The 15066-nt window shown below is 43.0% G+C and overlaps 2 protein-coding genes across 14 annotated transcripts in view; one reads left to right on the top strand and one right to left on the bottom strand.

Moving 5' to 3' along the window:
• Positions 1–6277, bottom strand: part of Tsga10 (testis specific 10) — a 95086-nt gene extending 88809 nt beyond the window's left edge. For 4 of the 10 annotated variants that reach the window (XR_013104649.1, XM_076915027.1, XM_076915028.1 and 1 more), the window contains exon 1: positions 5747–5874. Coding sequence is in view for 3 of the 10 variants with exons in the window: in XM_076915027.1 (XP_076771142.1) it covers positions 5747–5818 (72 nt within the window). In the remaining 7 variants the exon portion in view is untranslated. Of the gene's footprint in view, positions 1–5746; positions 5875–6014 lie in introns of those variants that run through there. The other 6 variants (XM_034521579.2, XM_076915032.1, XM_076915035.1 and 3 more) reach the window with 3 other exon arrangements.
• C17H2orf15 (chromosome 17 C2orf15 homolog) lies at positions 6240–11615 on the top strand. 4 transcript variants are annotated; one of them, XM_076915037.1, is made up of 3 exons: positions 6240–6433; positions 7396–7565; positions 10608–11615. In XM_076915037.1, the coding sequence occupies exon 3, from the start codon at positions 10683–10685 to the stop codon at positions 10938–10940; it is 258 nt and encodes an 85-aa protein (XP_076771152.1). In that variant the 5' UTR covers positions 6240–6433; positions 7396–7565; positions 10608–10682; the 3' UTR covers positions 10941–11615. The 4 variants fall into 4 exon arrangements, with proteins under 4 accessions (XP_076771152.1, XP_076771151.1, XP_034377502.1 ...); XM_076915036.1 differs by lacking the exon at positions 7396–7565; XM_034521611.2 differs by lacking the exon at positions 7396–7565 and having other exon boundaries at positions 6240–6476.
• Positions 11616–15066: the final 3451 nt, after the last annotated feature.

Raw genomic sequence — 15066 nt, 5'->3', positions numbered from 1 at the left:
GTGGCACATGCCTTTAATCCCAGCACCTGCAGGGCAGAGGCAGGTGGATTTCAGAGTTCAAGAACAACCTAGTCTACAGAGTGAGTTCCAGGACAGCCAAACTTATGCATTGAAGCAAACAATCAAAACAGAAAGCATGTCCTAGCCCCAGCAAGCAGCAGAACATGGTTCTGGCTTTAGAGACAAGGGTACAAGAAAGGAGTTATAGAATCTCTCTCCTCAACTAAGAAAAGCCATTGAGGCCAGTCCAGTGGCAGGGGTGTCTGAATGGAAGCCCAGAAAGACCCCTGCATGATGAATCTGTGAAGGCAAAGCCTGGATTGCTCTGGAGACCCCAAAATGATAAAGATGCCAGAGCCATGGGCTACATGCTGGGGAAAGCTGCTAACAGGGAGTGGAACCAGCCCATGAGAGAAGTGCATTACAGTCAACAAAGCTGAAAGTAGCTGAAGATCTGAAGAGGACTTTGGCATCAGACTTGGAGATTCAGAGTTTAAGAGTTTGCCCCAAACTGGTTTTCAGTCTTGCTTTAGTCCAGTATTTCTCACTTTTGGAACAGTAATGTCTATCCTGTGTCATTTTATGTTAGAAACATGTGATCTGTTTTTTTCATTTTGATTTTACAAGGGACTACAGATAAGATACTACATGGGTCTCAGAAGAGACTTTAGAATTTTGGACTTTTAAGCAGTGCTGATACTATGGTAGACTATGGGAACTTTGAAATTGCACTAAGTGCATTTTGTATTATGATATGGCTATAAGCCTATGGAGGCCAAGGAGTGAAAATGTGGAGGTTTGAAAAAAAAAAAAAATGGCCATTTTAGGCATATAGGGAGTGGCACTATAAGGAGGTGTGTCCTTGTTGGAGGAAGTGTGTCACTGATGGTAGGCTTGAGGTTTCAAAATCTCAAGCCAGGCCCAGTGCTGTTACCTCTTCATGCTGCCTCCAGATCCAGACGCAGAACTCTCAGCTGCCTCCCCAGTACCATGTCTGCATGCTGCCATGCTTGCCACCTTGATCAAAATGGGCTAAACCTCTGAAGTGTAAGTCAGCCCCAATTAAATGTTGTCCTATATAGTTGTCATGGTCATAGTGTCTCTTCACAGCAATAGAAATCATAAGACATCATCCAATTCTACACACTGTATGATGGGCCTAGACCCAGGTACAACCCTCCCCGCACCTAGAATTACAAGTTTCCTACTGGTCTTCCTGCTCCTTCCCTTGCTTTATAAAACTTATTCTTCACCCTAAAATCAGAGTAATCACTTTAAAATGTTTATAGAGTTTGCTCAAAAACACTCCAATGGCTTTCTACTACAATTAGGATAAAATCTAAACTTCTTTAGGCCCTGTATGAGTTGGTGTCTTCTCTTTAAAGATCTGGTACTTTTTTCTTCACTTATCAATTACCTTTACTGTTTATCTTTCTGTTCCTTTCATGGGTTGCTCTGACCTGAAAAACTGTATGTCCTTCAAGTTAATATGATGAAAGCTTTATCCCCAGAATGATGACGTCAAGAGATACTGGAGCCAGTTGGTAGCATTCCTAAAGCCCTGGGGTCAGTTCCTAGCACTAAAAAATAAACTAGGTCATGATTTTTATAGGTCATAGATTTTTATAGAAGAAGCCCCAGGCTTCTCACACTTTGTACCATGAGGAAACAACAATAAGGTATTGTTAATAAGCATCCAGAACCGTTAGGATTAAATATCTGTTGTTTACAATCTACCTAGGACTCGGTGTTTGGTTCAACAATGCAGATGAGCTAGGATGTGTTCCATTCCACTGTATGCTCTTCCTACTTTTCCCTGCCAGGAATATTCTCTCCTCAGCCTGTCTGACACCTTCGAAACCTCAGCTCTTTGTCTTTTCTCCCTCAATTTCCTCCTTAAAGCAGGTTCTCTTGCAATCACTCTCCACTCAGGCTACTGCACTTGTCGATACTTGAACTTATATTATTTATTTGTTTTTTCTACTGGGATATAAATTCCAAGATGTCTAGGCTGTTGTCTGGTTGCTATGTTTGAAAAACATCCACCAAAATTTCTCTATGAAACACCTGTATTTATTCAATGAATAAATATTTAGAGTTAATAAAACATTTTTAAAATAATAAAATTTAATTAAAGCAGTTTCTGTGGAGGAATGAAAATAAATCTGAAGAGGACTAATAAATGAGTAAGGATTAAAAATCAAAACATAAAATGTAAGCTTTTAATCGGCATAGCTGCAAGAGCCAAAGAGGCAGAATAAAAGTTAAAGGAAGACTAAGACTGTAGAAGTTTCACTGCCTAAAGGAGAAAAGTATGCTTCATTCTTTTCAAGAGACCCCTTCCAGAATCAAACAAGTACTGTGTCTCTCAAGAAAATGCAAATAAAGTCTGCACATCCTTAGTCTGAAAATTCAAACCTGAAATCCTCACAATTCCAAAACGTTCTGATGCTACAAAGGAAAATTCCATACCTGATCTCAGGAGAGTGGTCAAAGTCAAAACCCAAGTATACCAAAAGTGTTACAGAAAATTACCTTCAGGCCATGGATATAAGGTTCATATGAAACATAAATTAACATTCTGTTTATATTTGGCCCTAATCCCTGGAATGTATCATATACATGCAATATCCCAAAGTCCCCAAACTCTGAAACAGCAACACTTCTGATCTTAAGCATTTCCGATGAATGATATCTAACCTGCATACACAAAACCACTTCAACAATTCCTTAAGGCCAGGACCAGTGAGATGACTCAACTGATAAAGGCACTGTGCCTGAGCCTGATGACCTGAGTTTGATCCCCCGGGACCCACATTGTAAAAGATGAGAACCAATTTTCACAGGTTCCTCTGATCTCCGAATGTGCACTGTGGCAAGCATATACCCTGGCAAGCAAGTATGCAAGGTGCAAGCACACATACACATAAACAGACATACAAGTTGTCCTTTGACCTCCTGATGCACATTGTGCATACAAACACACACACTGAAGTTTTTTAAAGAAAGCATTCCCTAAAGTCTTTGCAGATAACAAAGCCCTACAGCAGAGAAACAATGAAGGCATAAATGAATGTTGATTGGTGAAAGGGCAGAAAGGTGAATAACATGAGGAAATCCAGGTAGAAGGTACACTGTACTCTGACACAAGAATGAGAAAAGAAAAGGTAAGTGAAATTTTAAATAAGAGGTAAAATCTGAGGAACTTCCTATCTAGTGGGACTTTAATTTTTCAGTGAAATAGAAGTTAAGATTATATGCTTAGAAAATATCAACAAAAGGTGGGAAGGGGAGAGAGGTATACAGGATCAAGATACAACAATATATGTGCATGAAATGTCATGATGAAACAGACTACTTGTATACTAACTTCCCCCATCCCCTTCCAGTCACTCCCCTTCCACTTATTACTAACTTTTAAAAATTATTTTTAAGATGTATCATCAGAGTCAGGAGAGTACACACTGTATACACATGAGGATCAGAGTTCATATCACAGCCCCTTGTTAAAAAAAAAAAAAAAAAAAAAAAAAAAAAGACTGGACACAGCAGTGGCTGTGTGTGCCTGTAATCCTAGCACTGGAGAGAAGCAGGGGACAAGAGGATCACTGGGCGTGCTGGTCGGCCAGACTAGCTGAACTCAGAGGTGTGAGAGGTGCTACCTTAAAAATAAATAAGGTAAAGAGGGATTGAGGGACAATACCCACATCAGTTTGTGGCCTTCACACACATGTATACACGTGCATATAACACATACACAGGCACACACAACATACAAAGTGTTGTTGCTCTTAAGCAAACTGAATCACATGATATATATTTGGCAAGTGTCTATTATATTGATACAATAATTAAAAATACTGAAGTATTTTCAATTCAGCCCTGAAAACTGGTTCTGCAAAAGCTAAACTAGGGTTAAAGTTTTGCTTTCTTTTCTTACAATTCTCTCCAAAAGTTAGATTTACAGACTCATCAAAGAAGGATAGAATTGCCTACCAGATGTGGATAACCATACAAAAATGTTATGAATGCCGTGTTTATGACAAAAATAAGTGACTATCTTTTGGTAACTCACTTCAAACAAAATTTTAAGTCATTAAAGTTTAAACTTTTCTTAAGGTAAACCACAAAATCTTTCCAGTTATTCCAATCCAAGCTCCAAGCTCATCTCCTTTCTACAATCCAGTCTCTAAAGAAATAACTTATGTCCTCAGTGCAGCATGAAACAATGGAGAAGCAGTGTTTATCAAAACCTTAGAAACACAAGAAAGGGGCTAGTTGTTCTCTGAAGGCTTTTCTGGACCAAAGGGATTAGTAACTTAAGACAAACACAAAAGGTGTAACTAAAACAAAAGAACTACCTTTCCAACTGCCTCTCCTCAAAACATGAGAGGCATATATTTTAGTATCCATAACCCTGTCAGTTATTTTAAAACCTACTGTCCACCAACAGTAAATTGTGGCATACCTTTACAATGCAACACTAACCAGCAAACTACCTAGAAGCAATAAGGATACAATCTCTAAGTGTGGAGTCCAGAAGCTGTAGAACACCTGTTACCAATCCCTTATAAAGTTCCATAACTTATACAGTTCCAGACTGTACGATGTGTGTTAGCGTAAGATGATGATAAAGCTATTAGGAAAAGCAAGGAAGTGGCTAACACTGTCAGTATAGGGATCAAGCAAAGAGAAGAGCAGCTGATTCGTGAGGAATAAATAACACCTGTTCTAAAGGACCCAACTTGTGGAAAACTTTAAACCCAAATTATTTTTAAACAAAGTAGGCAGAAGACTGAAAACAAAACCCAGAGACTCTCTCTTTGCCTGGTTATATTCTGGACTACAACAGTGATTCTTCTTTGGAAAGTAAGTAAAACCTGTTTTTAAAATTGCCATTAAATAATATCGAGGTTTGGGGTTTGAAAGGAATACTGACTGATGTGATATTTATTTTATTTCTTTCTCAATAATTAAGACAGAAGGATTTAGTTCATTGATTAATTAAAAATACAACTGTTTTGTTCTTGAGGCACACTTAAATGTGATAACTTTCCTTTATCTTAACCTATTCTATTCCGAAATTACTATGACTTTATTTCCTGAAAGTGAACAAAATGTACTCGAAATCCTGAAAATACAGTGGGACACGGACATCTGCAGAGGCTTAGAGAAAACACCGAACACTGTCACTCGTGCAAACCTTTCTTAAAGTTTAAATCGACTGAGGGAATATATCTTATGAACATACACACTTCGGCATTTTAAGGTATCAAGTGCATGACAGATGCCTATTTGAGACGAATAATTTTTCAAAAGCCAGCCTACCTTGCCTTTCCTCTCTCTATACAAACTATAAAACGATTATGAGATTTTTTTCATGCAATATCTCAATTTCTGCCTTCACCTGCCTCCTAGTTTATAAAGAAGAGATTGAGGAGACACTGAGGGGTTCAGGAACAGACCGGCTGAGCTTCCAAATGTCAGGGCTTCACTTCAGTGTCTCTAAGCAAAACAGTCCCCCAACAACCAAGCTGAGGCAGGCAGCGAAGCGGTCACCATAGGAACTGTGCTTAACCGTGAACTCCCCTGAAAGTAGGATAAGGTTTGCTCCTAGAAGCCATCTTATCCGGCGGACTACCCAGGACGCAGCCACCCAAGCAGCGATGCCCACCCTGGACCACCCACAGGCTCTCCCCACCCTCTTGCAGCCGCCCCGGGGTGGCTCTCTTCTAGCCCAGCGCACCTCCGCGGCTTCTCCCTGGAGCTCCGCAGCCCTCCCCCGGCCTCCCGGGCCGTCGTCCTCCCCGGAGCTCATCCCAGCAACTGAGGGGGGCCTCAGGCCCTGCGAGGCATCCAGCCCCACCCCAGCCTCCATCCTCCGCCCCAGTCTCCTCCTTCCCGCCCCCTGAACCCCGCCCCGGCGGAGGCGGGCGCTCGGCAGGGCGTAGCGGGGAAGAGGGCGGGAGCGGTTAGCTCCGGGCTGGCCGACGCCCCGCCCTCACGCTCTGTACCTGAGTGGGGCTCTCCTTCCACCTCCCGGGCGCCTCTGCTCCACTTCCGTCCGGCACGCCCTAGCCCCCGTGCGCACGCGTACCTGGCTCGACACGCCCTCTCGCGGAAACTACGGATCGTGCACGCGCACCGGAGCGAGCACGTAGCGACGTAGATAGCCGCCGGCCCGCCTCAGGGCTCCGACTTGAGGCCTTTTCCTGGCCCATCCGCGCCGCGCAGGCGCACGGCCGTGCAGCGCCGAGATGGCCGACCCGTGCGTCCCGTCTCCTAGTAACCATCCTTCAGCCCGCCCCTGCGCGGAGGCTGCGGAGACGCGCATGTGCGGTGGCCGTCGCCCAGCCCTAGAGCACCTGCTGAGGTCCCAGGAGCCTCAGGCGTTCGTGGCTGAAGGAGGCGGTTACGCCCTAGAGCTGCTCAGGTGAGGCGCCATCGTCAGGAAGCTGTGCTATGGGACCTTTCAGGTGGGGTGCCCTGTTGCAACCTCCCTGCGGGAGCCGATCTGTCCCGGTGATCGGGGCACCTAGCCACCCGTCTACTCGGGTCAGAATGGACCTGGGAAATGTCACACCCAGCAATTATCTACCCCATGCCAGGCTGGTATTTCTTCTCTACATGCCAGTCCTCTCTAGCAAGCCTGACGATGAAAACCAAGGAAGGATATAAAACCTCCTGAGATGTTAAATGCTGTGTCTGAAGTTTTTACCCCAAGTTTGGCTCCTACCAGTGAGCAGATTTGGGCCTCCTTTTCTTACCTGATGTGGTATTTCTGGCTATCCAACTGCATTAAAATGGCATCTTTAATCTTTTTAAACGGAAAGAAAAGAGCAGTGCGCTATGCTGCCATTTTTTTCTTTTTTCAGTTTAGTGTGATAGGTCTTACTGCTTTGTGAGTGCGTTACCGCTTCTACCCATCTTAGCCAGAAGCTTTTTTTTTTTTTTTACCCTGTTTTCACTTATTTTATTAGGACGCAAAGTACATAGGTTTCCTTGTGGCGTTAGCGTTCAGAACTTGTTTCTGTTGTTCCTCCTGCCCTTTTTCTCCCATCCCCTCTCTTTTGCTGTCCCACTCCAGTGATCCCTGCCTGTTTTCATGTCACAGTGTTCTGTTACCCCTAAACCACTCTTTCCCCCCTCACCTTGCAGTTTCATGAGCTATACCCACACTCACACCCGTACATACCCCCTACTTAAACATTTAAAGCTAGAATCAGCATGCAAGAAAGAACATACGGCGTTTGAGTTCACAAGTCCAGGTTATCTCATTTAAAATAATTTGCCAAATCCATTTTTCTGCAGATTTTGTGAGTTCATTTTTCTTTATACTTGAGTAAAGCTTCATAGTACATGTATAATATTTCCATTATTGATTCATCTGTTCAGGTCTAGGCTGGATCCGTTTCCTGGCTATTGTGAATAGCACAGCAATAAACATGAATGTTCAAATGTTCCTGTGGTAGCATATGAAGACCTCTGGCATGTCAGAAGCAGTAACACTAAGTCATAGGTAGCTCTGTTTTTGGTTTTTAGAGAAGTCTTCACACTGAGTTCAGGTCAGTATGCTTGCCATCCAGCACTGTTAAGGGGCACATCCACATCCTTGCCACCACTTGTAATTTGTTTTCACGATGAGAGCTATTCTGATTTGGGGTGAGGTAGAACCCTAATTTGCATTTCCCTAGTGGCTAATGCTTTTCAGCATGTTTCAAAACATTTACTGGTCGTATATGTTTCTTCTTTGAGAATGGCCCATTTCATTAGCCCATTTATTGATTGTCATTTTTATCCTGAGGGGGGTTAAATTTTAACGTCTTTGCACATTTTAGCTTTAAATTTTTGATTCTTTTATGTGTACTATAGGTTTCTCCCATAAAAACCACTCTTGGTTGGAGTTAACCTCAGCCACAGCTCTTCAGCTGAAAACTATTTCCTGGTGCCAGACTTTGTGGTATTGTTTGTAATGAGAACGCTTTGGAGGAAGAAGCAGGGGGATCAGGAATTCAAAGTCAGTATCATCTCCAGTGAGTTCACGGTCACCCTGAACTACATGCACTGGGCTACATGAGACCCAGTTTCCAAAACAAAAAGAAAGAGAGGTGGTTGGGGAGAGAGCAAGCCCAGTGGTTAAGAGCACTGGCCGCTACTCTTCTACAGGACCCAGGTTCAAGGCCACAACCTTCTAATTCCAGTTCCAAAGGATCTTCTGCCCTCTTCTGGTCTCCACAGGTACTGCATGCACACAGTGCACACATACATGCAGGCAGAACGTTCATACACATAAAAATAAGTCTCAATAAAAATTAAAATTGTGTTTTTTATTGCTGAAAGTTTGATGTTTTAAAAAAAAATAAATCCTCCATTATAAAACATATCTTGTCTAAACTGGGCAGTGGTAGCACATGCCCTTAATCCCAGTACTCAGGAGGCAGAGGCAGGTGGATCTCTGTGAGTCTAAGGCCAGTCTGATCTACAGAGTGAGTTCCAGGACAGCTAAAGCTACACAGAGAAACCCTGTATGTATGTATGTATGTATGTATGTATGTATGTATGTATGTATAGATAGATAGGTTTTTGTATGTATGTATGTATACACACAGAGACACACATATTCTCTGTATATTTGTTCTCCCATTATCTTGGGAATATGTAAAATAGCTTGACTATGTTAAAGTACATGTGTACTGAATCCTGTAATTCATGATATTTTTAAATTTCTTTCTATTAGCTTCTTTGGCCTCTTGGTTACGGGTTATATCTTTTTTCTGCCTATTTACATGCCTAAAATGTCTGCTTCCAATTTTAAAATTTATTTAGTTAGTATGCAAAAATGGGCTTATATGGCATTTGCATACATATGTACCTACATAAAACTGCAAAATCCTGTTTTGTATTTCCCTCCTATTTAACCCCCCCCCACTTGTTCCTCTCCTCCCTCCCCAGTGTCCCCTCTTCTTCTTTCACGTCATTTAATGCTTTTATTCTTTTTTGTGTGTGTATATTTGTTTTTTTGCGTGCATGTGTGTTTATGTGTAAATGGAAACACATTGACCTATGTGTCTGCATGGGTGTTCTGAAGTTGACGTTCGGTGTCTTGCTTGATAACTCTCTGCTTTTATTTATTAAGACGGGATCTCTCCAGGTTCCTGGAGCTGGCTAGTCTAGCTGGTCTAGCCTGCCTCAAAGATGCTCTGTCTCTGTCTCCCAGGGGCAGGAATTGACTTTCCTATGGATTTTTTTTTTTTTTTTTTTTTTTTTTTTTTTTTTTTTTTGGTTTTTTGAGACAGGGTTTCCCTGTGTAGTCCTGGCTGTCTTGGAACTCACTCTGTAGACCAGGCTGGCCTCGAACTCAGAAATCCGCCTGCCTCTGCCTCCCAAGTGCTGGGATTAAAGGCGTGCACCACCACCACCCGGCTAGTTTAAGTTTCTTAAGGCCCCGGTACTGACTTCCATAATGGGTCCACCAGTGTCCGTTCTGCTTGTGATGACTAAGGACTCCTCCTCCCCTTGCCTCTTCAGCCTTTCAGCCTGTCAGTTGCCATTTGTTTCCTTGACAGTGGACAGGGCAAGATAGAATTGCAACAAAGTTTTAATTTGAATTTTTCTGGTAGCTAAGGACATTTGGTGATTGTTTACTTAACCTAGTAGTAATGAAATTTTTTATTAGCAAGAATTATAGATAGGACTGAGAGAAGTTGAGAAGTTCAATTATTTTTCTGAAATGGAATAAACATACAATCAAGAAAATCTCTCTTAAAAAAACAAAACAAAAACAAACTTTTGGAGCTGAAGAGGTGGCTCAGCAGTTAGGAGCACTTGTTCTTCTAGAGGACCTGGCTTTGGTTTCCAGCACCGACATGGTGGCTCACAACTCCAGTTCCAGGGGATCCAATGCCCTCTGCTAGCCTCTATGGGCACCAGGCATGCACACAGTACACATATATACATGCAGGCAAAATACTCATGTGCAATAAATAAATAACTTTCAAGGAGGTTGTCATTGTGAATAAAAGCATTGGTCACCAAGCCTGGCAGTCTTAGGAACCACAAGGTAGAACATGAAGACCCTGGGTACTGAGTCTCACAAGTTGTTCTCAGTAGTTCTCTGATTTAGACACACACATATGCACACTGTGGCACCCACACCTACAGATAGCTAGAGAAAGAAAGGGAGCGTGGATGTAAGTTTTAGAAGACCTTCAAGGAAATCAATAGGCCCTACATTACTTCCCAAAAAGAAAATGTAAATAAATAAAGAAACTGTAAATAAATAAATGTAAAGGGGGCTGGAGAGCCAGGCCATCACAGAAGAGTGCGTACTGACTGCTCTTGTAAAGGATCCGTGCGCCCAGCATCTACATCGGGCGGCTTACAAGGATCTGGGCTCTCTGGGCACTGCACCTGCACGCACAAATCCACACACAGGCACGTGATTGAGAATAAAAATAAAATCTTTTGCTGAAAAAGAAAACGTAAACACTGGAGGGTGGAGTGTAGTCCTGTGTTCTCACCACTGGAAGAGCATTCCCCTCAGAGAGACATCGCAATGAAATTGTGGGTGTTCCTACTGCATTCACTTGTTATTGATTTTCTTTCAGTAATCCCATTGGAGAAACGTTCCCACTACTTAAGAGGGGGCCTCACACTTCCCTAATGTCTGACCAGCGGTCCCAATGGGATTTTTGCTGAGTAAAGCCGCTATTCGTTCACCTGCCGCACCGATAGACCCGGAAGCAAGTGATCACTTAACGCAGGGAGCTGAGAAGAGCAGGGTGGAACCAGTGACTCGGTTATTTCAAGACACCAAGAAAATAAAGTTAGAAGACATAAATCAAGCAAACGTCACAGGAAAGGAAGGAACTGACCCAAGATGGAGTCCCATGGGCTTTGTAAAAGAAAACGATGGCCTGGTAATGACAGATTTGGAATGAAGTCGCCTGGACATTTTACCAAAGAGACCAAACACAAAAGTTGCTTTTGATTAGAGGATGTGTTCAACGTAGCAATCGCCCACTAGGAAGTCTAACAAAAAGAAGGAAGGGAGGACAGGCCCTTCTGAATCCAAGGTGGAGTTCAATGGGCTCTGTTCTATCCCTGTCAAACACCACAACAATTTTTACTCAATTTCTGATCTTAACACACTTTACTGTAATTATGATTGAGCTTTTAGCAGGTAATCCAAAGGGGTCGAAGTGAAACATGACTCCTTCACACCTCTTCCAGGGAGTTCTTTGGTACACTGTACTTCCAGTTTGGGAGTTTGCCTTGGAGCCCTCTGCCTTCCTGCCTGTTCTGTGAGAGAGCTCTGGCTTTCTAGGAAGGAACCATAACTCACCTGCCTTTAGAAACACTCCACACCATGAGTCTTTTCTGACAGGCTGCCTTCATTTCAGAGTTAGGAAGTAGCTCCTTCCAATTCGAATATTTTGTCGTGTGGTAACTATCACTTTATAACATCTTGTATGAGAAAAGCTAAACCTGTATCTGTTGTCAAGATATCACATAGTATTGTTCCAAATAATAATGGATGTAATGAAGACTACTTTGTATCTGGATAAGTGGTGACTTGAAATCATTTATACAATACATGGGTTTCTGTTGTTGTCTGCTTGCTTGGCTCATTGGTTTTGGTTTTGGTTTTGGTTTGATGCTGGGGAGTGAATCGAAGGCATGGAACATGTTAAACCTGCAATCCTACCACCGAGTTCCACTTCGTGTTTCGAACGTGTTCTTGTATGCTAATATTTAATGACTATCTATTGTCTCATTGCACTATTAACTAAATAATATTAACTAAAGGATAGAGGAAAAGGCATCTCAGGATGAGAGGGGAACAATATAAAGCAGGCCAATACTAAAGAAATTAATCTTGAGCCTAGTGTTAAAAAGATAATTAAATGGAATTACTTCTTTTTATCCTTCACAAAACATCATTTTTCTCTTTTTATTATTTTTTTTTAAATTTTATTTATATGAGTACACTGTAGCTGTCCTCAGACACACTAGAAGAGTGCACTGGACCCCATTACAGATGGTTGTGAGCCACCACGTGGTTGCTGGGAATTGAACTCAGGACCTGTGGAAGAGCAGTCAGTGCTCTTAACCACTGAGCCATCTCTCCAGCCCCTTTATTTTTAATTTTATTATGTGCATAAGTGTTTTGACTGTATATACCTTTGCCCTATGTGGCTGTCTCATGCCCATGGAGGACAGAAGAGGACTTCAGATGCCCTCAGACTGGTGTTACAGTTGTCAGCTGCCATATGGGTTAATTAAACTGAGGCAAGAAGACCCATTATGAATGCTGGTGACATCATTCTATGTGCTGGGGTCCCAGACAGAATGAAAAGACTGTAAGAGAGGTGCTAGCATTCATTGCTTTCTGCTTCCTGACCATGAATGCAATGAGACCAGCTACCTCCTACTGTGTGGTAGGTACCTAATACCCTCAAACTGTAATCCCCAGTAAAAGGATTCCTCTGAATCAGGTTCCTTCTGTCAGATATCTTGTCAAACACAAGTGACGTAACAAATTTACCTAATCCAGAGTCATTCTTGGTGCTGGGGATGGGGCAGAACAGCCACTGCCTTCATTTCACGGTGGTGCCAGAGAGACAGTTATCAGCAGCTATGTCTGATCCAAGCTGTTGGTGTGCCGTGAAAAAGGAAAGCAAAGCACTGGTAGAACCACAACAGCAACTATCACGTCCGTAGCATACCACAAAAAAACAAAACAAACAAACAAAAACCTGTTCCTGAGAATATACTAGGTACATAGGCCAGGGAAATAGGACCCCAGAGGGCAGAGACTTATGACTGTAATGCTGACGGCCCCACTAACCTGTCGTCTGACCATCCTGTGTGGGTCTGTCTGAGAACCTGACAACTCCCAGCTCTCCCAGGGGCTTCAGCTCTACTTTGTCACGGCTTGTTAACACAGGCTACTCAAATTACCATCTGCCTGGCTGTTTGTTAATCTAGATCTGTATCCATCCACCCATTTGTTCTTCTGGACCAGATCCTGCCCTTTTACCTCTGCAGCTGGATTCAGCTGTACAGCTCAACTCTGACCCTGTAGCCTGACTCCAGCAGCAGCCACATCCTTTTCCAAAAACTTAAGGTGGTTTTGTATCTGAAAGCTATCGACTCCTTTGCCTTTCTGTCAGTTTCTAGCTTTGGACTCTCAGGTCTCTTTGTAATGACTTACTGATCTTGGCATGGAGATCTTGAGGCATAGTGGCTATGAATCCCAGGAGACTAAGGCAAGGAGATCTCTGAGTTCAAGGTCAGCCTGGGACAAAACAAGTCCCAGATCCAGGTGTGGTGGTACACACCTTTAATCTGGGCCACACCTTCTGCTGGAGACCTGCATTGGACATTGGAAGAAGATTTGCTCTTCTTAGCCTGCTTGCATTTACTTGCCAGCACAACTGTTAGAATCTACTAGCCTTGTGGGACTAAGCAGCTACAAGATCCTTGGACTTCCAAGTAACAGCTGACCGTTGTTGGTGAGCTGAACTATAGGCTGTAAGTTATCATAACAAATTCCCTTACTATATAGAGACTATCCATAAGTTCTGTGACTCTAGAGAACCCTGACTAATACATTCTGTAACCTACATATATACATACTTATAGATTGATTTGCTGTATAATGTGTGTGGGTGGTATCAGCGTTAATATGGTGATTAATATTGAATTAAAAGAACCTGGGCTGAGCGACATGCTAATGCCTATAATCCCAGGGCTTGGAAGGCAAAGGCAGGTAGATTTCTGTGAGGCCAGCCTGGTCTACATAGCAAGTTCCAGGCAAGCCTGACTTACAGGGTGAGACCCTAGCTCGCACACAAATAGATGTTTTAAGAAGAGCAGACAAAGCTGCCCATGGTGGAGCACACCTTTAATTTGAGCATTCTGGAAACAGAGGCAGGTGGGTCTCTGTGCATTCAAGGCCAGCCTGATCTACAAAGTGAGTTCCAGGACAGCCAAGGCTACACAGAGAAATTCTGTCTTGGGGGTGAAGGAGAGAGAGGAGGAGGAGACAGAATAAAACGCAGAAGGAGAGGAGAGTTGCCATCACCAGAGAACTATAAAGCATGCTTGGGTGTCGTTGGACATTCCAGTGGAGAAGCTGAAGAAGTAGAAAAAGAGGGTAACTGGCCAGAAGACAGACATCTTAGAGCAGAGAGTGGAGACCTGTGAAGGAAGGTCATTTGAAGGAAATTAAACAACAACAACAAAAACCTGTCCCATCTCAGATTTCAAAGAATACAAGTTTAGAAGCAGACTACTAATTTAGTAGCCCTACTAAGGGCAACACTATATGAGGCTATTTTGATAACTAGCAAAATTCCTACAATGGTGAATGGAACAGTATCCCTTCCCACCCTCATAATACCATGCAGCCGAAGAGAGACGTCATGAAAGTTGCAGTAACAGACAGGAGTCTTGTCTGGGCCAGACCTAGTGGTGCAGCTAGTTTATATACCCTGGAATAGCTCTGTCCATTTACCGTGTTAACAGTACCAAACCAAACACGAGTGCTTCTTACTCCAAGAGACAGGCTGGAGGGTTTCCATTCTAACTGAAGGAGAAACTGGTTTCTGGGGAAGACCGAGGGATGACCACAGATTCTTGGGGCTCTGCTCATCAAGAAAGTGGGTCTGTGATCTTGCTCCTTAACTCTAGTCTGGATTTGTTTTTCCTGAGGCCTGTTTAATGTGGTTGAAGTGCTGCTTCCAACTGCCTTGAATCGAACCGCCCCAGCAGCTAAACAGCACCTGCCTGAGTGTGAACAGACCATTTTGGACCGCACAGTTTAGCCAACTCTTGTTGATAAAAACCAGCAGGGCAATCACCCAACTCGAGAATCCCTAGGTCTTTACGTATTTTGATAAGTGGACTGTGACCTTTCCCTGAATCTAGTTTTAAATGCATTGTCCTGAAGCAAACAACCTTAAATGACAAACAGGGACAGTAAAGAAATACGCGATTGTGCTTCAAGCTTGGCCACGCCTCTCCTGTGTGGTTTATCCAGGGGGGCGGGCTTTACAAGGC

This window comes from Arvicanthis niloticus, chromosome 17, assembly GCF_011762505.2.
Source record: "Arvicanthis niloticus isolate mArvNil1 chromosome 17, mArvNil1.pat.X, whole genome shotgun sequence".
Classification (NCBI taxonomy): Eukaryota; Metazoa; Chordata; class Mammalia; order Rodentia; family Muridae; genus Arvicanthis; species Arvicanthis niloticus.
The sequence above is the reverse complement of the archived record's forward strand: the minus strand, read 5'-3'. Positions and strand labels throughout refer to the sequence as shown.

What these genes read in the sequence shown, in the direction of transcription:
- C17H2orf15 (XM_076915036.1), top strand. Translation starts at nt 6,258, where the DNA reads ATGGCCGACCCGTGCGTCCCGTCTCCTAGTAACCATCCTTCAGCCCGC. An exon ending in TACGCCCTAGAGCTGCTCAG is followed by an intron (nt 6,434 to 10,607) that starts GTGAGGCGCCAT and finishes ATTTTCTTTCAG; the next exon opens with TAATCCCATTGGAGAAACGT.